The sequence below is a fragment of the Kogia breviceps genome, chromosome 11, assembly GCF_026419965.1.
Source record: "Kogia breviceps isolate mKogBre1 chromosome 11, mKogBre1 haplotype 1, whole genome shotgun sequence".
Taxonomy (NCBI): Eukaryota; Metazoa; Chordata; class Mammalia; order Artiodactyla; family Physeteridae; genus Kogia; species Kogia breviceps.
Window position 1 is genome coordinate 42,079,977 of NC_081320.1, and position 22,487 is coordinate 42,102,463.

A 22,487-nucleotide genomic window follows, 5' to 3' on the forward strand; every position below is an offset into this window, starting at 1 on the left:
TTTTCTCTATTTCATGATGAAATAACTCATTAAATAACTAAAGAAAGATAAAATTTGACACACCAAAATGTAAGCAAGGGAGTGTTACTCAGAAAGCACAGGAGAAATTTGGTGTGAAAAGACAGCTGTCTTTCCTGGCTCTCTTTAAGCATTCCTTACTTTGAAACGTGTTAAGATTATTCAGAGAAAGAGAAATTTGGCTTTGACCACTTAAGTCATTTAGTTAAGATTCCTGATGATCTGGAACTCCGATCTGATCCCAGTAGGTTGACAGAGAGCTGTGGTTGGAGTCCATTCTAAATATCTGCTGTGAATCCAGCGTTCTTTTGATGCTTCCTTAGATGCAGAAGGGAGGGAAAAAAAAATGTTTTCTTCTTGTCCTCTTCTTCGTTGTTCTCTTACCCAAAGTCGCAAAGCAACAGAAGGACAATGTAGCAACTACCCCAAGGCCTTTTACTGGGAGGCAGGATCAAATGATTGTTAAGAGCCTTTGGAATTTGACAAGGCTGGATTCACATCCTAGGTCCACGACTTACAAGGTATATTCAGATGGCTTAACGTCTCTGTTCTTATCTATAAATAGAGGGTTAAATACCTCATGGGGTTCTTGTGAGAATTATGTGAGAAAATATTTTCAGAACATTTGGCACATAGTCAATGCTCAATAAATGGAAGCAGCTGCTCTGGTGATGGTGGTAGAGTTTGTGTTGATACTGAGGATGATAATGCTTTCTCTAAGCTCTTCACCTCTGCTCACTTGTATTTATTACTATGACATAACACTTAGTATTGTGTAATTGAAGTATGTAGTAATTGAAAGTAATGAATACTGAGCTTTCTGTATTCTTTGAAGAAGGAATTTGTAAGATTCCTGTTTGTCTTAATTGTGTTTAATTGTGTTTTTGTGTAAGAAACAATGGATGATATCTCCCTCTGTGTAGAAGAGAATGAGATACCTCCAAGGCATAAAGTTGGGCAGCAGTGTGTACCCACTTTGCAGTCTAGAGCTATGCTTCATTTAGATATACCAAAATAAAAATGCCATAGTTTCTTTCCTTGCAAATCATGTACTTTTCAAGGAAACGTAAATGCATGAAATGGCAGTGCAGTAAATCATCTAGTGCAAAGTTTTATGCTACAAGTTAAGACAGTAAAAAGAGAATAAGAGGTAGATGGAATAATTCAAATTAGAGGATATGAATCTGGGTATATTTTTGAAGTTAATGAGTTGATTTGGTTACCAAAGAGCTACATGGTGAAAATCAAAAAAGTATTTTCATAGAATTTTATTTATTTATTTATTTATTTTGCGGTACGCGGGCCTCTCGCTGTTGTGGCCTCTCCCATTGCGGAGCACAGGCCCCGGACGCGCAGGCTCAGCGGCCGTGGCTCACGGGTTTAGCCGCTCCACGGCATGTGAGATCTTCCCGGACCGGAGCACGAACCCGTGTCCCTCGCATCGGCATGTGGACTCTGAACCACTGCGCCACCAGGAAAGCCCTTTCATAAATCTTGACTCATGCCCAGTGATGGTTCTCACTGTGGTCATAAGCTTGACTTTGAATTAACAACATGAATTTAGTCACCAATGTACTCTTCTTCCCTTCCCAAAACTTTTTTTTAAAAGGTATTTTAGGGGCTTCCCTGGTGGCGCAGTGGTTGAGAATCTGCCTGCTAATGCAGGGAACACGGGCTCGAGCCCTGGTCTGGGAGGAACCCACATGCCGCGGAGCAGCTAGGCCCGTGAGCCACAACTACTGAGCCTGCGCGTCTGGAGCCTGTGCTCCGCAACAAGAGAGGCCGCAATAGTGAGAGGCCCGCGCACCGCGATGAAGAGTGGCCCCCGCTTGACACAACTAGAGAAAGCCCTCGCACAGAAGCGAAGACCCAACACAGCAAAAAATAAATAAATTTATTAATAAACACCTACCCTCAACATCTACAAAAAAAATTACTAAAAAGGTATTTTAACAGGCTTGAGAAGTAGTATGAATTATTTAAGTGCTTTGGTAGTTGACTTTCAGTTCATTTAGTTGATATTTATTGGCTGTCTTGGAATACAGAAATATTGTAGCTGCATTAAGAGGCAGTATGATGTTGCGTGTAGAGCTAGTTGTAACATCTTGTGACTCAAATCTCCCTGCATCCCAGGTTCCTCATATGTTCAAAATATGATGATAATACTCAGGTCATTTTTCATCTTGTCTGGCATTCTGTTTCTATTTCTTGTGTAGTCTGTGTACACTGAGACTATCATAGCTTCATAAGATATAACCTAGTTGTGATTATCACTGATTTGAAACTGTTCCTGGAGGTATATGCAAAGGCAGTTTTGGTCATTTAGGTTTTGGTCAGTTTATGTTTTGTTCCAAATTCTTACCCTGTCCTAGAGATTGGCAGTTGGTTCCTAGAAAGAATCTGCTCCATGAAGAGGGTGAAACCACCAATTTTTATTGCTTAGTGTGTTGATTGTTATTGCCTGGGTCTCTGTCTATCCTTTCTTAGAAAATCTATGGATACCATGGTAGTAATGGAAACCAGAAGTGAAAAAGAGAATAGATAGCAGACTGTGAATTAGCAAAGCTCCAAAATGCTTTCCAGAATTAGAGAAATATTTAACAATGAAAATATACATTTCTGTAATTATCACTGTGTTTGGAAATAAAGAATTAGCTTGAGGGGAAGTAGGGTGGAAAGTGATTGGAGGACAGTTAAGTAACTCAGTATGTTAGGATAGTATAACATATGATCACATATAAGTGCCTTTGGCTCTACTGATTGATATATATTGATATAGACTTGTTTCATGTTAATGTTAATAAGCTGCTTAATATTTTGAGATGAATAATGAGTCTGAAGTGTCAACTAACTTACACTAAATTACACTTCTAATGAGTGGGAGACATAAAAATTCAAACTTGGTACTTTCTGACTGTGAGCTATCTTATTTTCATTTTATTAGGCCAGCTTCGTTTCTCCTTGGCAATCTGTTTTGACCACTGGAAACAAGCCTTTCAAGTGCTGTCTTCTCAGCCTCCAGCTTAATTGGGCTTTTAGCTCTCTGATTTTTACAACATCTCCATGTTCAGTTTGTTAGGACCTTTAAGTGTTGGCCTTGGCCTAGATAGTTATGCTGGACCACAGTTAAAAAGCATGCCCCAGCAGATACTCAGTATTTGAAGAGTTGGCTCCTGAACTGTCTTACCTGTTTGGATCTAGTTTTTATGTCTTGGATAACCTGTTAACCCTGTTATTATCTGGATCTGTTTTTGCCCAGCTGTTCCAGTATAAGACAGTATAAGATTTAGTGTTGCTTATTAGGTGATGATTTACTGGAAAGATACAAATTTAGGATTGGGTAGAAGTAACAAATAGCTGTATGACTTTGTCTAAATTTCTTAACCTTGCGGAGAACCTTCGTTTATTCATCTACAGGAAAGGAATAATACCAACTTCTTGGGTTGATCGTGAGAATTTAGTGAAATAACATAAGATGTCAGCTGCCTAAGTATAGCACATCTTGGGCATATAGTAGTGTCCAAGAGACAGCAGTTTCTTTCCCCTTTCTCTGCCTTCTGATCTGCAGTGTTGTCTCTGGACATCTGCTCTAGTCTATCCTCATTTCTTTACTGCACTCCCACTCTCATTGTTGAAAAGCCATAGGGCTTCTCACAACTTTGATCTGCCCCCTCTGATTCTTCTCATGGGGCATAGCCTGACAATTATGTTGAACTCTGTGGCTCCTTGGTGATACCTGTTCCAGGTCTCCAGTGGGTTTAGTTGAAAGCATGCCATTTAATATGGATTTCTTTTACGTAACTTTTCTCTTTAGGATTCTTTATGCTTCCATTGCCTCATTCCGACTTGGTCTCTACGGTATTCCCTACTTAAGTATTTCCATTTGTTGTGTTAAATCACCCACAGAGTGTGGGTCTTCAGAACCTACAAACAGAACCATAGAGGAGAAACATTTTTAGAATGTGTAATATAATAGGTCATTGTTTATTACTCTGTTATTTTTATTCTATAAAATAATATTTTAGTCAAATAAAAATTTAGAAGATATTCAATCTCACAAAATAATCAAAGACAAAAATCATAAAGTATCTCTTGTTTAATTAGTAGAAAAATTTGTAATAGCACTCAGTGCTGGTGATTATGCAATTAAGTGATACTCTAGGAAATATCTAGGGACATTGTAAATCAGAATATACCATAGGCAAAGCAGTTTATAGTTAGATATTTGGAGATCTGGCTTCCACCTGTGTTCCTCTTCGTGTATACACATGTGCATTATGAATCACAATACATTGATACCCCTCATTCTAGTAGATTTGAGAAATAATCTTAAAGGAATTATCCAAAGTATATAAAAAGTCATGCAAATTTTAAAATTCATTCTGGTATTATTTGTTATATGTTTTTCCATTTAAAGCCTGCTAACTTTTATGGAAGACCCTGGCCCAGTGAAACGTATGAAAAATATATATATTAGGGCTTCCCTGGTGGCACAGTGGTTGAGAGTCCACCTGCAGATGCAGGGGATACGGGTTCGTGCCCCGGTCGGAAGGATCCCACATGCCACGGAGTGGCTGGGCCCGTGAGCCATGGCCACTGAGCCTGCGCGTCCGGAGCCTGTGCTCCGCAACGGGAGAGGCCACAACAGTGAGAGGCCCGCGTACCACACACACACACACACACACACACACACTATATATATATATATTTAAACTATAGTCAGAATCTGGCATTTTCATGAAGACCGACATTACTCTATGACCTACTCTGTTTATAATAGCAAAAGAAAAAAAAAAGAAACAGCCTAAATCTCCAACAACAGAAGAATGGACAAATAAATTCTGGTATACTCCTAAAATGGAATACTGTGGAATAATTAAAGGAATAAACTACAACCACATGTATTTCATTTATAAACATGCACATTCATAACATTGAACCCAAAAAGCTAGTTGTAGAAGGACATCCTTTGTAATACAGAAAGTTTCAAATATGTAAAATAATAAAAATATTGTTTCTTATTATATACTTGTCATATAGTATTTTTATAATACAAATGGTATACTCAACACAAGAAATGGTCACCTCTGGGGAGAAGGAATAAAATGATTTAAGGAGGTCATGTAAGAGCTTTAACTATATTTGTAATGTTTAGTATATACATAAGTGTTCATCATATAATTCTACATATCTTTCTGAATGAGTGAAGTATTTCATGATTTCAAAAAAGAAGGATCCACTGACTAATATGAGGACTCAGACTTTTTCAAACTTATCCTGTTTTTCAGACTAGATGATAACAAAAATAAAATGGATATATATCTGGGGAAGAAATGGATATATCTTTCATAATGTATAACTTAGACCTGGAACTAAGATATAATTCACTAGTGTAAAGTGAATCTTTTAAAGAAGATGGTAAAATACTAATTTTAAGATCAGTATTTCAAAAATTAGCTTAGAGTGTGTGTTCATAAACCTCAGTGTTTATTTTTTAAGAAAAGAAAATTTATCCTTTTAATAATTTTTTTCAGAAAACCATTTTGTTTTAAACCATCTTTTCATTTTATATGTGTTAAATCATAAAGTAGTAAACACTTTGGTTTCAAGATAAGTTAGGAATTGTTTACATTCGCTTTTTAAGAATTATGGTATTTTTAGAAGGGACTCTGAAATTTATTCTCTGTGGAAACATTCCTTCTCAGTTTAATTAAGATTTTGAATATTGTTAAATCTATTGTTGATTTAAGAAGAAAGCACTTCGTAAATAAATAGCTGGGCTTTATGAATTTTAGCTGAGTGTTATACTGACATGACTGATGGTAATGGAGCTAAATATTTAAGATGTTTGCCATGAGGTGCTATTAATTTCAAAGTTATTTGAATGCAAGGGTTATCATGATGGAGAAAACCTTCAAAGAAATTGCTAATTGAAAAATAAATGATTTTAATTTTCGTTGGAATTTCATTTTAATCCATCAGCCTTATGATTTACATTCTTGTATTTCAGGGAAAGGTGGCCCAGACAGCATGTATGTCAGCTTGCAAGCATTTAGCTACGTCCTTGATGCAACTTTTGCTGGAAGCTGAAGTAAGGCAGCTCACCTTGGGAGCATTACAGCAGTTCAACTTGGATGTCAGAGAATGTGAACGTAAGGCAGTAAACCATCTCTTTGCTTATTTGTTTTACCTGCATATTCACTTCTGTGGAAAAAAAAGTTTTAGGTCTGTGGGGTTTTGGTCCTAATGGAGTCAAAGAGTACTAGAAATAAGAGTCTGTCACCAAGCTAATTTGAACACCCAAGAGTGCCTAGGCCCATATGTAGAACAAAGAAGATCCCTGGCATGGAAGTTTGCAGTCTAGAGGGGGATACAAGGCAGACATGCATTTAATACACACCAAAAAATACCTGATTAGTTCAAAGACTTCAAAAGAATGCAGTTCTCAACCATTTCCTTTTTATGTTGTATTTGAAAACTATTTTTTCATCTTATCTGCAAACTCTTCTTAGTCGAAAGCACAAATGGAGTTTGCATTTATCAGTCAGAAATGCTTTCTATGACAGGTAGAAACAGAAAACCTTAGACAGAGTGGCTAAACTAAATAGGTTTTATTTTTCTCAGAGGCAGTGAGTTGCTGTATTAGTTTAGTTGCTCAGTGATGTCATCAAGGACCCAGGCTCTTTTGTTCCCTCTCTTCTGTCATACTTAGAATTTTCCTCCTCATCCATATTATAGTCAGAAGGGACTCACATTCAATGCAGGAGGGAGGTGCCAGCATCACCTATTTTTTTATTTAAAAAGTTAAAATCTTTTCGGTAAACCTCTAACAAACTTCCCTGTGTGTCTCATTGGTCAAAATATAGTTGTGTGGTTGCCTTCAGCTCTCAGGGAGACTGGGAAATTGAGTATCTGGCAAAGAGAAAGAGGAGCATCATTATTGACATAGTTGATTTATCATGAATTGTCTACTTGGAATTAAACACAAAATCAGGCTCTGGTTAGCAAGGAAGAAGGAACAAATGAAGAGTGTTGTGTTCATTGTGCCATCAGTGAGAAATGAAAATGAACAAAAATGATATGACTCTTGGAAACATTTTTCTGATTCTAGGAAAATTAAAATAATGGAAAATTACATGAGTCTGCTAATACTTCTGCTCCACCTTTTAATTTTTTTACTGTTTATTGGTTTCCCTTGGTTGACTTTTTTTGTTTGTTTTTCTCCCACACTACACAGCTTGCAGGATCTTAGTTCTCTGACCAGGGATTGAACCTGGGGCCCCTGCAGTGGAAGCACAGAGTCCTAACCACTGGACTGCCAGGGAATTCTCCCGCTTGGTTGACTTTTGATGGCTGGAAATTAAGGCTTAATTGGCTATGCTATTTTTAATTAATTAATTAATTAATTAAGACTTCCAGTTTCAGCCATCACAGAGTAACAGGTATAAGGGTCACCCTTCTGCCATAAACAGCTATAAAACTGGATAAACTGTATGAAACAACTTTTTTCATGCATTAGACAGCAGAGAGCACAAGGCTATGATCCTTCAAAGGGAAAATGTACAAGGTAAGCTTGACATTTACTCTTGTTTTCTGTCTGGGGGCACTATCCAAACACAGCACAGGAAAGTAGAGCCCGAATAAAAAGCAGTGTTTTGCACAGAAAACCGCCCCAGAAATTGGCTTATAGGGCTGTTGAGGCAGTTTAGTTTTGTGGAGAAAGGTACCTGAGAGCAAGGAGTTGTTTAAAGAAGTTGCTCCAGAAATCTGCATTGGAGAGCCCTTGAGTCTTTGATCGAAAACCAAGTTGCCATGTGTGGTGTGAAACTCTGGGAGGCTTAGCGGAGAATAGCCACTGAAGATCTATGAGCTGAATAGCAATGCCAGTGGTCACAGCGTGCTAGGAAATACTGGAATTCTGACCAACCAGAGTGGAGAGACCACCTTAACATATTGTGCATTCAGTAATACCCCAGAAGGTTAGGCATTAAGAATGCTATTCAAGCTCTAGAGTAAGAGCTAATCTTGAGCCACCCTAATAAAGTCTAATAAGAAGACTTGACAAGATAAAGGTAATCTGCCAGTAAAATAACTGCCTGCCAAAACACTCAACAATCTTTGAAGGAAGAGGAACATGAAAAAGTTTTCAGATTCTCAACCATATAGCATCTACACTTTCACATCAAAAAACTAAAATTCGACATACAAAGAAGTAGGAGAGTATGACCCATAACAGAAGAAAAAATAAACAATAGAAATAAACCCACTGATTATACAAATGTTGAAAATAGTGGACAGGGCCTTTAAAAAACTGAATATAAATATATTCAATAACTTAAAGGAAAAAGTGGATATAATGCATGACTAGAGGAAATTTTTTCCAGGTTTGACAAAAAAAAAGTATTAACTCACTGATTCAAAAAGCTCAACAAATCTTTAGCAAGATAAACATATAGCCACACTGAGGCACATTATGGTCAGATTGCTAAAAATAACAGCAATAAAAGAGAAAATCTTAATAGCAGAAGAAAAGACACATTACATAATAAAGAGCAATGATAAGAATTACTGCTAATTTCTTATCAGAAATGGTGCAAACCAGAAGGCAGTAGAGGAACATCTTTAAAATCCTGAAAGAAAAAAAGCCTGTTAACCTTAACCTGAATACTCTTTATCTTGTGAAAAATATCCTTCAAACATAAAGGTAAAATATAGACATTTTCAAATAAACAGAAGTTGAGAAAATTTGTCACCAGAAGATCTATACCATAACACATTTAAAAGGTAGTTTTTCAAGTTGAAAGGAAATTATACTAGATGTCAACCCAGCTCTACAGTGCAGATTACATTGTTCAAAGATGTCTACCACAATATCTCTTTTCCTAGAATCTTGACACTACCTTATTAAGAATTGACATCTATTAGAGGGAAATGCACAGTATTGTATGCATATTCAAAATTATTTAATTGAAAAAAAAAAGAATCAACCTCTAATTTCCCTTCTCTTGAATCTGGGCAAGCTGTGACTTGATTGTAACAATAGAATGTGGCAGAAGTGGCCTTTGTGACTTCTGCGGCTGGATCATAAAAGACAGTGCAGCCTCCATCTCCTTAGTTAGCTGCTGTATAAAAAGTCCCACTACCCTGAAGCCTCCATGCTGTGAGGAAGCCTAAACCAGCTCACTTGGAGAAACCACATGGAGGAGCTCTGATACATAACATTTAAAATTTTATGCTGTTGGTACTGTATTTTGTTGCATTCCTTTAAATAGTGCTAGGTTTTGTTCTGACTTGGATTTACTTTACTTGGTTGGATCCTTTCAAGGTTTGCTTTTTCGTTTATATTGGGTCTAGAGCAGCCTTTCGTCTAGGTCATATTTAAATCCCAAATCTAAAGCAATGCCATTTTGAAGGATTCTAGGCTGTGCCCCAGGTATCTGAAGATCTTTCAACTCTGGCTGATGGAAACCCAAAGTATGCCCACCTCTATAAGAGCTCCACAAATTATTCTGCCTATTCCTCTCTGGTGATTCTTTCCCCAGCCTTGTGTAGTTTCTTCTCATACATGCACAGATTAGTACTCAACCAGATATTCAGTAGGAGTCTTTTGCAGTTTTCCTTTTGCAGCTCCCTCCATCTAATCATTGGCCCTGCAAATACTAGCTGCCTTGGCATTCTGGACTATAATCTCTGACTTTTCAACTCAGACTGCCATGCTTTGTTTGTGTTCCTTCCCTTTGTCCGCTATGTATCACACCCCAGAAACTGCTGCTAGATATGCTCACCTGGTTTGTTTTCTTTCTTTCAGGGATCACAGCCCTGCATTGATTGTTGTCTAATATCTAAAACCATTCTTTCAGATGCTTTTTCCAGTTTTCCAGGCTTTTCTTTTTTTTCCAGTGGGAAAATGTCTTCTTCCTATTACTCCATCATGAAATTAAGTGAATTCCATCATGAAATTAAGTGAATTCCATCATGGAATTAAGTGAATATCTTTTCAAGGTTTTTCTTTTTTTAAAAAAAATAAATTTATTTTATTTATATATTTTTGGCTGCATTGGGTCTTCGTTGCTGCGCACAGGCTTTCTCTAGTTGCAGTGAGCGGGGGCTACTCTGTTGCGGTGCACGGGCTTCTCATCGAGGTGGCTTGTGTTGTTGTAGAGCACGGGCTTTAGGTGCATGGGCTTCAGTAGTTGTGGCTCATGTGCTCTAGAGTGCAGGCTCAGTAGTTGTGGTGTACGGGCTTAGTTGCTCTGCAGTATGTGGGATCTTCCTGGACCAGCGCTCGAACCCGTGTCCCCTGCATTGGCTGGCGGATTCTTAACCACTGTGCCATGAGGGAAGCCCAAGGTTTTTCTTTTTTGTTTGTTTTTTTTTGGAGAAGTAATACCTGCTCTTTGTGGAAATTTGGGGGGAAAAAAGTACAAAAAAATTATGATCTCAGCATTCAGAAATAAGTACAGTTCCAGGGCTTCCCTGGTGGCGCAGTGGTTGGGAGTCCGCCTGCCATTGCAGGGGACACGGGTTTGAGCCCTGGTCCAGGAAGAGCCCACATGCCACAGAGCAGCTGGGTCCCTGCGCCGTGGCTGCTGAGCCTGCGCTCTAGAGCCAGCGAGCCACAGCTGCTGGGCCTGTGTGCCACAACTGCTGAGGCCCACGTGCCTGGAGCCTGTGCTCCACAGCAAGAGAGGCCACCGCAGTGAGAGGCCCGTGCGCCACAATGAAGAGTAACCCCTGCTTGCCTCAACTTGAGAGAGCCTGTGTGCAGCAGCAAGGACCCAACACAGCCATAAATTAATTAATTAATTAAATAAATAAATTTTTTTTAAAAAAGAACTGGTATCTGAGATTAAAAAAAAAAAAGAAAGAAGTACAATTCCAGGGATCACATCCAGGCATGATAACATCCAGCAGCCACAGAATTATTTCTAGAAGCCATCCACTAGATTCCTTGCATCTAGTTAGCCAGAATTGTTTTACATGGCTCTGTCTTAACCAATTACTTCCCAGGAGAATGAAAACATAATGATTGGCTAAACCAGTCAAGATTGATTCTTTTTTTTTTTTTTTTTTTTTTTTTTTGCGGTAAGCGGGCCTCTCACTGCCGTGACCTCTCCCATTGCGGAGCACAGGCTCCGGACACGCAGGCTCAGCGGCCATGGCTCACGGGCCCAGCCGCTCTGCGGCACGTGGGATCCTCCTGGACCAGGGCACAAACCCGTGTCCCCTGCATTGGCAGGCGGACTCTCAACCACTGCGCCACCAAGGAAGCCCCAAGATTGATTCTTAATGTAGGATACGAAGTCATCATTTTCTAAGTCTTGAGGAATAGTAGAACCTCATTGTGATATAAGTAAAAGGGAGAAAAAGGCTTTGGGGTAGGTGACCAACCAATACCAGTGGTTGAACAGCAAAGCCTGATGAATGATTGGGAATAACTCAATCAAAATGACTGCATTTTTGATAGAGCTTAAAGGTAAAAAAGGATGGAGGGTAATAAGCTAAAATATATGAGCCTTGAGGAAGAGGAGTAATGGTCTGAGAGAAGCACCGATGAATAAGGAAAATGCCCATCTTATAGCCTGATTCTGAAGTACATTTTTTGTACAAGAATGAACAGCTTCTATTTTAGAGAACTATAAGCGAATTGGTATCCTTAGCAGAGAGCCAGCTTTCAGTTGACTAAGAGGTAGAGAGATCATTTAATGAGAAGGTGGAAACTATGAAAATAGTTTGTTAACTATGGCAGAGGTGTTCCAGAGAGCCAGTGTCTTGCCTGAAAAGCCATTCAATATTTGTAATAGCCTTTCAGACTTAGGATCAGCTTGACGCTAACATTTGTGAGGCATGGCAGTGCCTCTAATAACCATATTACCACTGAAATTTTTTCCCCATATATTTAGAGCCACTGAGGTTCATTGATTTAGAATTTAATGTTTCATTTCTGATTGGCATTAATTTGTCTGTCAAAAAACTTTCCATGGACATTTATTTTAAAAGAAAGAATTCTATGTCTTTTGCTATACCATCCCCCTCATTTTCTTCTTTACATGCTCAGTGGTCTATAAAAAATCTTAAAGAAATGATACATAAGATTCACAGAACTATACAGAGGCGTATAAAAGCAGCCCCAAATGACAAGATAATTAACACTTACATCTTTCTACCCAGTGGTGTGTACGTGAGGTATTTTTGCTATTGTCTCTGAGTCATTGGAAGAACTGTGTATAGGTCCTGAAAGAAATAAAACTTTGGACAAGATGGAATGTGAATGTATCTTGAGTGTTTGACTCTGAGGCCTGGGCTGCCACTTTGTTAGATCCCAAATACATACAGGAATTATATGCATGCAAGCCTGAGATATTCAGCTCGTATAGTGTAGTCATTAAGAACACAGATTTAAGAGTCAGCTCAATCAGATGTTCAAGTCACCACTTCTTTTTAGTGTGACCATATATAAATTATTTAACCTCTCACAGCCCCATTTATGAAGTAGGAATAATAATAGAACCTAATATTACAGGAATGGGGTCAGAATTAAATGAGATAATGCATAAAAGGGTTTATTTCATGGCTGGCAAAACATTAAATATGCAATAAGGAGTAGCTTCTCTTGTTGTTATCATTATCAGCAGCAGCAACGACAGCAGTAATAAATATACAGCAACTCTCATAAGGTCTTTTGCAGACCACGCAGACCTTTGTCTGTAGTTTGTCAATCAGTTAGGTTTGGAGATGCCCTTTTATTCAATGTAAGTTTTGCTTTTTGTAGTTATCTGTCGAACTTCTGTAGTTGTTCTGAAAGTTATTATCCAGAACTGATGATTTTCTAATTCTCAGCCTATGCTTTTGCAAGAAATCAATTAGTTAGCTCACATGTTTACTAGAGATGTAACTACTGCTTTGGATACCACTATCTAATAGGAGTGTTGTTGATTCTTACTGACAGGCTAATCAAACCAAGTACCTTTATGGTGAAGATTATTAGGATTTAGGAGATGTGAAGAAAATATTCCTTTCCCTTTAAAAATTGACAGTGACCTCTGGGTATTTCTGCTCTATGTGAATTTCATCTTATATCTCCATATGTTCGTATATCTTATATTTGGCTTTGGATATTGGAACACTGGATCCCGACACAGAAACTGGATTTTAAATACTAGCAGGTCTTGATGACCTAATACTTACCTCCTCGATCAAACCTGGGCTACTGTAGCATTCATGTACTAGGATGTTCAGTCTGTGTCTGGATTTGGAATTTCCAAACTGTTTTCTTTGTATATGCTAAAAATAAGGAGTTCTAGACTCATATTCCAGCTCACCTACTTGTTAACAGCGCTAATTCAATAATCTGTTCATTTATTCAACAAATATATGTGGAGCCCCTACCCCTACTTTGCATGGTACTACATGCAAAGGACCATGCTGGAAGTTTGAGAAAAAATGGGAAACCATTGATGTTAAATAGGAGAGTGACTTGATTAGATTTGTGCTTTTGGAAGGAACTCTGCAATTTATCAGGGGCCTCAGAGATCAGTTATAAGGCTGTTGCAGTAATCCATGATGGAGATGATTTGGAAGCTTCAGCATATTTATGCATCATAATTCAAGCCCTTGGAGTGAATAAATCAACTCATCGACCCTCCCTGAGTCCATCAGTAAACTAGACATATTAATCCCTGCTATAATTTTTTCACAGTATTGTTATGAAGTCAAATAAGATACTATGCATAAAATCATTTGTAAACAGCCATGGAAATTTTATTTATTACAGTTATCATTTCTTTATGCATATGCTTTCATGTGTTTTTGTCTTGTTTTCTTTCCCACTTCCATTGTTATATGGTTTGTAATGTTAAATATTTCAGTTTTTAGTTGTCTGCTCAGGTTCCTATATTATTCAAAAGACTGGCATATTAAAAATATAATATAATTAATCCAAATCCAGGGGACGTTTGGTTGTGAGGAAATGCAGCAGCAATTGCATCTTTTAAAATTTAGTGTAATCCATCTTTTCGCAGGGCCCATCGCCTTTTGCACAGAATAGACCGAGTCCCTGTTCAGAAAGGTAATAGAATGCATCTTGCCAAATTCTCCGTTCTTTGATGGTCAAGTTAATCTGAGCTTGGGAACAAGGACTCCAAAGCCTTCCATTTCACCCTTCTTACCATAATAGCCCTTACTTTACAGGTCAGGAAACCAATGAGGAGAATCTGCCTAAACTCAGGATTTAATGAAACAACTTTAGAGTAGATTCATGATCTCACTGAGCCTACTATGATATAAAATATTAGCAGAACACCTTTTGTCACTTAACTCCATAGACCCCACTCTAACTGAAAGATCAGATTGCTTTCTGCATCCCTAGAGAAGTAGTTTTAGCTCAAGGCTAAAAAAAAAAGTCAGGATCTAATAGTCTAGGACTGAGAAGTTTGAATTTTCCATCTCTTAGTATATATTTACTAAAAAAAATGGCTGCAAGTTCCCTAGTGTGGTATAGCAGGCTCTCCTCTGACTCAGGTGTGAGATGTTTTAGCAAATCTTAATCAGGCAAACCTTAATAGGCTTGCTTATGACTTTGCACTGGGGCTTCTGAACTAAGGAATCTTTGTAAAGCGATCTCTCTGAACCTTAAGTACCAGGCCCAAACACCTGCCATTTGGGGTAACTGTGTTCACTTATTTTTATTTTCTCCATTACTTGAGCCCAGCTATCCTTGACTCTCCACATCCATATAGTTAATTATCCACCATTGGTCACTCTCCACAAGAGCCTGTCCTAAGCCTTCAGGCATTCCTTTACCAATCTCTTCCTGTTGTGAGGGAGACAGAAGAGAAGTGAGTCCTCGGGACCCTGGTCAGAAGCGTAAAGGAAACAAATGTGACAGGTCTTACCATCATTCTTCTCTTGCAGACTTTGAAGTTTACATTTTGCAAAAGGAGTTTTGGTCCTTAATAACTAAGCCAGTACTAAATCCAAACTGCATCAGCCTACCAAACAAACTGTTAAAGTGACTACCAGCTCGTACATTAAATCAAGCCTCTCCAATGAGATGCCCAATAGTAATTAATTTGTCATTCAAAATTATGTTTAGTCATCCTTGAATAACTAGTACAAAATGTGTATCCACACAAGTTTGTTTGTTGTTTTTTTTTTCCTGCAATTCCTTAGAAAACTCTTACATTCCCTCTGAGTATAATACTTTTCTCCCCTACTCTTATTTTGCATATCACCCTTGAGCCCATGTTGTGTTTAGGACCTACTCACAGGACAAGATTCAATAAGGGATAGAGCAGAGCAGAGTGCTACCCTTCTCTGGCAAGGGAGATACAATACAAAGCATTCTGGAGAAGGCTGAGGGATCAAGGTTTCACAATTTCACTTAGCAGCCTTGCATTTATCAAGGAAATATGGTAAAAGTATGAAGATAGCTGGTGTATCAGTTCATAGATCAGTTTGTGCTCTTGATTTTCAGCTCACCCAGCTATCCAGCTGCAGACAGAAGGGGATTATTATAGTAGTGCCTCACGATGGTTCTGTTTTCTTGGATTTTTTTTTTTTTTTGCGGTATGCGGGCCTCTCACTGCTGTGGCCTCTCCCATTGCGGAGCACAGGCTCCGGACGTGCAGGCTCCGCGGCCATGGCTCACGGGCCCAGCCGCTCCGCGGCATGTGGGATCTTCCCGGACCGGGGCACGAACCCGTGTCCCCCGCATCGGCAGGCGGACTCTCAACCACGCGGACTCTCAACCACGGCGCCACCAGGGAAGCCCTCCTGGATTTTTGAGCTATGCATTCTAGCAAGGACCAGAGTGCCCCATTTGCATTGTAATTTGTCCAGTGTTATTAAAAGCTTTCACATGAAAGCTTTCCATATTCTTCAGTTTCTTTAAATTGAGCAATGGCAGGACAACCTAGTCCTCCAAAGCTTCGCCCTCAATGGGAACTTGTTCCCAGGTGACTTAAGATAATACCTTAATTATGAGCTTGGCTGCCACATTCCACAGACTGTTGACTTCTCATCCTGGGAAATGAAAGGATGTCTTAATGCCCTTTTCCCTGCCATCACCTGTTAACGAGTTCCAAATATTGTACATTTTCTCTAAAGTCTTTGTTTTGCCAGCTCAATCCCTAATCATCTGTCTTAATTAAATTATGTTTATTTGCAAGGAACAAAAATTTATTCAAAACAGTTCAAGTAAAGAGGAGGGCTTATTTTGAATATATGGATTTCGTAGGATCCAAGAAAAAGGTAAATAGTGGATCATGTCTGCACACTCCTGTGTCCTTAGCCTCTAGGCACAGTGCCTGACATATGGTACTTGCTTAATAAATATTTGTTGAATGAATAAAAATGATTCAACTAGCAACTACCTAAGTTTCTGGATCTTTTTGGTCACCTCTGAAGATGGAAGGGTGTAGAAGTAGGAAGTGGCTTGGGATGGAAGTCATGTGATATGAATAGCAAGACAACCAGGGATGTAGTTGGAATCCTAAGGAATACTCTCTTAGGCGGATGTACAATTGGCAACTTGAGTACACATATCCTACCACCAACTTCTATGGATTATCAAGCCATTCTTGCCAGCAACAGTCAATTCTCAATATATCATCTGTATAATATATAATAATTAAAATCAGAGGTAATAAAAACAGATAGACCTTTGAAACCAATTTGTTTCTATCATCTCTGATTTTTGTTATTATATATTATATTTAGTAGTTTGGGCATACTTTATTCCTCTTCTTAACCTCAGTGTCTTTATTTATAAAATGAAGTTACAATGATACTATCTCACAGACTTGTTGAGATGATTAAGTGAGTAACACATAACAAATGCTCAGTAACTGCTAGCTGCCATCCTCATTGTCAAGTGTCATTATCATCATCATCAGAAGGAGTACTAAGCTGGAAGGAAAGTTGTATTATAACCTCAGTTTTGTCACCAACTTGCTGTGTGATCTTGAGAATTCATTAAACCTGTTTGGGCTTTGGGCTTCTCATTTATAATATGGGAACACTTGGCCAGATGATTTCTGAGTTTCCATTTAGTTCTAAGACATTACAGTTTATCATGAGAGGGAAGATTGTGTGGATATTTTCATGTGTATGGAAAGTTGTTTTAAGAATTAAATGAGATAATGTGTATGAAATGCTTTAGAGATCCTAATACACATATATTTGTAACCACTAGTAAATATTAAATGTTTATTATAGTTTTAATTATAGTTATGTATGATAACATGTTCATCAGGGACTTAGAGTATATGGAAGCAGAAAGCAGGCTTTGAGTGATTGCCATCAGGGGCTCATAAATTTAATGACCATTGGAATAAGGTCGGTAATTTTTTTTCTCGAAGAAACTTTCTATATAATTGTTCTCAGAGTCTGCTTTATGGTATTTACTTTTGGATAATATTAGTTTAGGAAGAAAGCAAGCTGTCTAGTGAAGACCTAACGCACTATAGTATCCTATAGAAATGTCAGTGTGGTTGTGGATAAGATCAGAGTTGCCATGATGACAAGTGTTACTTAAGCAGTCCTGAATTTCAGAAGAGTCTAAAGAGTATGAATACATTTCTTTTGGAAACTTAGTTATTAGGACGTGAGTACTAATATAGTACTGATGTGACAGATAGATTTAAAGAAGACAAGTTGGCTTTCTGTGAGATTTACTTCAATCTTAGAAATGTTGAATTGTTGTAGCAACTGCTTCATTAGCCGCTGAGCCGGCGCGTCCGGAGCCTGTGCTCCACAACGGGAGAGGCCACAACAGTGAGAGGCCTGCATACCGGTGTAAAAAAAAAAAAAAAAAAAGATATCATACTGTAGGATTCTTGTGAAAAGTTTTGAATTTAAATACTTCCTTTCCAATTAAAGTATATATTTTATATTTTATCAGAACAACACGTTTCAAATTGTATCTTAATTGTACCTCGCAAGTCTTAAAAAGAGAGCCATTTTAAGAATATAGGGTTTGAAGAGAGACAAATGGAAAAATTTGAGCCCAGTAAAATTTTAAACCTCATCTCCCTAGGTTATATCAAAATAACAGATGCCTCCTTCATTTGATGATGTGTAATGCCTGAAGATGCAAATTTCCTGTTGTAGACTACTGAAGGACATTTTGTGTGTTTCAGTATCATTGATTTCAGATCCCTCAGCTTCTATCCTCAGCCTCATCTTTCTGAATTATAATTTTAAAACAAGCTTTCCCGTTCTGCCTTCTTCCATCTGAGGAACATTAAGGTAAAAAGATTGATGATAGACTTTGAGTTTGTATGCAGAAAAATAAACTTGCTTCCTATAATTTGCAGTGTTCTGCACATGTGAAAATCTAAGGATAATTAGTTATTATTGCTTTAATGTGATGGAGACGATAACTTGTTCTATGAGACAAGCTCTATGGCTAATGAATTTTGTCTTTTGGTTGATTGACTGGTTAATGGAATCAGAAAAAATATTTTTTGTTTCTTCTTTACAAAAATGCTTCCATTCTCTACTGGAAATAGATATAGGGATTTGAGTAGCCAGTCTTTGATAGAGCACATCCTTCTTTATTTATTTTATCATTTATTTTCCCCTTTTCTCAGTTATGTTCTGTATTCTTGTTTCTAATTCTCATTTTGATTCAATATTTGCAGTGAAACTTGTAAATTTACAAGGGAGAATCATTAAGTTGGCAATTATATATGTATATATATTATATATAGTTATCAACATTTCATTCATTCTCTTCATTCCTTGTTTTCTCTGCAAGACCTGGAACACTGTAGATATTCTATACAAGAAACCAGATTTAAAACTCAAGTGCAGTGGGAATTTGTAGGATGAAAATAGAGGCCATAGTCTGGTACTTTCTCAGGCACACAGCTCTCAGTCAATCTATGCAAAAGCTTCCCCAGAAACTTACGGATTGTATGGCTTTGTCTCTCTCCCACTTCCCAGGCCCTTACCAGTTCTTTTTAAAAGCAGGATTGAGCTTGGATTCTCAGATCTAAAATGGTGTGGGAAGAGCACAAACTTCAGATATCTTCCTTCTGTCAAAAATAGGCAGTACAAAGCCCTGCTTTGTTTGCTTTTGTCATGCTAGGTGCTATGCTAGGTGCTGTGCTATTATGCTATGTTATTATGATGTGCCTTTCTTAGCCATGAAAAACCCAAACAGAGGGCTTCCCTGCCATTTAAATGGCCATGTCACTTCTCTTTGACTGTGGATGATGGACCCTGTACCCTCTGGAAGGACTTTTCTCAGACATGGATCAGTGAGTAGTACCCACTCAGCAGTTATTTTGGTTTATGAGCTGAAGTTCCTTGAATTCCAGGAGATAAGGCAGTCATTGTCTCTCTGAACCCATTGCCAGACACCCAGTCATTTGATAGTAGGTGCTGCCAACCTGAGCAGTGAAGGCGGGCAACCTGCTCTTCCTCACCATGGCCTAAGGTGCCATCCTTGTCAAGAGAATGGAGATGGATCATGCTGCTCTAACCTTGTTATATATCACTGTCAAACCCTGCTATTGGCTTCCAGAGATTGGCCAACAGAGACAAAGTACTTTTTCTGGTAGCAAATGTTACCTTGGACTGTTTGTGAGTCATTTAAGTGATGAGGAAGTACAAAGGACCTGCTATGTGAAGAATCATAATACCCAGTTAAGCTTCTTTATCTGTGGCAAACCTCCCAATACCCTAAATTCTGTTTGGCTGTTTGGTAAATGCAGTACTTATCCCGGCTCTAAATAAGGACAGTGACTGATTCCTCTTAGAAACTGTTTAGATTTTTCTTTGACACCTTACACACTTTGGAAGTTTCAGGGACTAGAAAGATTAAGAAATGCCATTTCAAAGAAGAAAAAGTTTAAAAACATATTGTGGTTATTGCTGTTTTCCTATTACTTAACCCTGGTTCCAGATTCCGTAAAAAGATTTTTCCTAAAGTTAAAGGAGTATGTTATTACAATTTCATAATCTCCAAAGCCTTTTTACTATTCCTTTATTAGAAACTTTATAAAACAATTATTTAAAAATTTTCATTAATCCTCATGATTTGCTTGAAAACACCCAGAAGCATTTTCATGGAGAAATGAGCCCATTGAAACAATAGCTTGTCTTAATCATTGCAAACCAGACCTCACCATTAGCACCAGAGCAACGTGTGGCCATCTCTTTCTGCTATATCAGCTAGGTACAAACATCACCTCAGCTGAAAATTATTTCTTTAGCACCGCTACCTCATTCCATCAAGCCATTTGCACCTCCCTTTTACTCACATAGGCTAAAATCCTAATGTTTGTAGTGAGCCAGACTCTCCCAGGAATATCTGATGCATTCACTGCTCTTGTCTCCAAGTGTTTACACTGGGACATTTTATACATTTTATATTTTCTTTGGCCCTAACTTCATGACTTTGGGGCTGAGGCCAGTAAACTATTTATTTTAACTGAGCCATTTTATAGGGTGTAAACCAGGAAATCATATTAAATACCATGTCTATTTAAAAATTATTATAATAGTTGAAAGTTGACAGACTTCTACTCAGGCCTACAAGAAATTCTTGTAACATTCTAGCCATCTGCTGCCTTTAGGTGGAACAGTACCTTATACAAAAACTGACTAAAGTCCTAATTTTTATGAGACATTTTAAAAGAAATAAATTTCAGTCCTTTCCAATATTACCTGCTCTAGTATTTCAGCAGTTAACAGATTCTGATTTGAGTTCTGTTGTTTTAATTAAATCATCTATCTAGTCTACTTTTCGTATTACAAATTTTAGAAATTTATCCTTTCTCTCTTCCTCCCGTGTGTGTGTGTGTGTGTGTGTACACGAGAGAGAGAGAGAGAGAGAGAGAGAGAGAGAGAGAGAGAGAGAGACACCACAAAATCCCCTTAGCATTCCCAATTTCATGTTTCTAAGATTGGAATTTAGAAAATGTGAGGAAAATATCATTGCCAACACTTCCATTTAGAAAAGCTGAAGTTTTCAGAAACTAGTGAGTCAATTTATAGAATTTTTAAAGTCTTACCTATAATGTTCTATAATGATGATTGATCTATATTTTACTTCTATTTTCTACTCCTTTCCTGGGAGGAGAAGGTGGTATATGGTAGGGTCTCTGGTGGGATAATGTACACTTGTATGGGTGAATTGAGGCCTATATCTTTGTCTTTGTTTGATCACTAAGTAGCTGTGAATTTGGACAACACACTTAATCTCTTTCAAAATCTTTTTACCCATTTGTTATATGTGAGTGGTTTGGACTAGGGTATCCCATTGGACTACATGGCTAGGGATTAGCCATTCAAGTAGGATGAGGTAGGTTGGGAAGGGTGTTCTGACAAAGGCAAGTATTTATATAATTCTGGGAGGAAATAAAGAACATGGCATATTAGGGAACTAAAACTAGTTCGTTATGACTAGAGAATAGGGTGAAATGAAGTGGGGTAGCCAGAAGGAAATGTGGAGATATAATCATTGTTAGTGGATCCAAAGCAGGTTTTAGAGAGAGTACTTTTAATGGAAGTAGGGTGATAGACCAGATTGCTGAGAGTTGAGGAATGAATGGAAGATAAAGAAGCTGAATCAGTGCTTGTAAAAGACTCAGAAATTGACATGGAAAGAGAGGAAACAAAAGGTTGTTTATTTAATTGCATCTCTTAAGCCTAATAATTGGGACTGTTTAATTGTAAGTAACACCAAATATTTTATATAATGTAACCAAGAATAGGAGAAAAATAACACTTTATTGTCTTTGTGGGTATCAGTAAAATTTGCCTGGTAATCTTTCTCCTCTTTTTGTCTTTCCCTGCCCTTTCCTCCTGAATGATGTGCCTTTCTGAAGAAATTCAAGACTCCTCAGTTTTTCACCACATCCCAGCAGTCCCATGGCTTAAGGCCTGCCCTTCCCCTCTGACTCCCAGGAATCTCTTTGTCAGCTGTCTGCCTGTCAATGGATGGAAACAAGGTGTAGCATCAGCTCCTGCCCAGGCAATTAACCAGGGAAAAGGATGAGGTTCTGTACTCTTCTGTAGAAAAGCATTTTTGAGGGCTTTTAAACATTTTAAAGACAGGAGTGCTTTTAATACTTGAGATGCTCATTTATCTCCTATACTTCCTAGTAGTTAAGATATTCCTTTAAAAGCACCCGTTTATCATGGAAAGAAGTTGCTTAGGTACCTTAAGAAACAACTCTTTTCATTTCCTTTTTCTCCAGCTAACCTAAATTCTCTCAAAACACTAATCTCCCCCTCTCTTACCAGTGCCTAGGAGTTAAAAATGCCTAATGCTTCCTCTAGTGTTCCTGTTGTGTCTGCAGTCAATTCCCTGATCTTGTAACTACCAGCTTAAGGTCTCAGGTTTCACTGACAGAGATTCTCTTTTTCTCCTTCTTTTGTTTTTGTTTGTTTTAGGGGAAAAAAAGAAAACGGAAAACACACCCCCAAACTGAACTCTTAGTGGCAAAGTTTATATT

General features: G+C 38.0%; 1 protein-coding gene across 1 annotated transcript in view; it reads left to right on the top strand.

The window, feature by feature from the left end:
* Positions 1 to 22,487, top strand: part of EXOC6B (exocyst complex component 6B) — a 721,321-nt gene that overhangs the window by 512,664 nt on the left and 186,170 nt on the right. Inside the window, exon 19 of the mRNA XM_059079741.2 lies at positions 6,029 to 6,170. Within this exon, the coding sequence (XP_058935724.1) occupies positions 6,029 to 6,170 (142 nt within the window). The remainder of the gene's footprint in view (positions 1 to 6,028; positions 6,171 to 22,487) is intronic.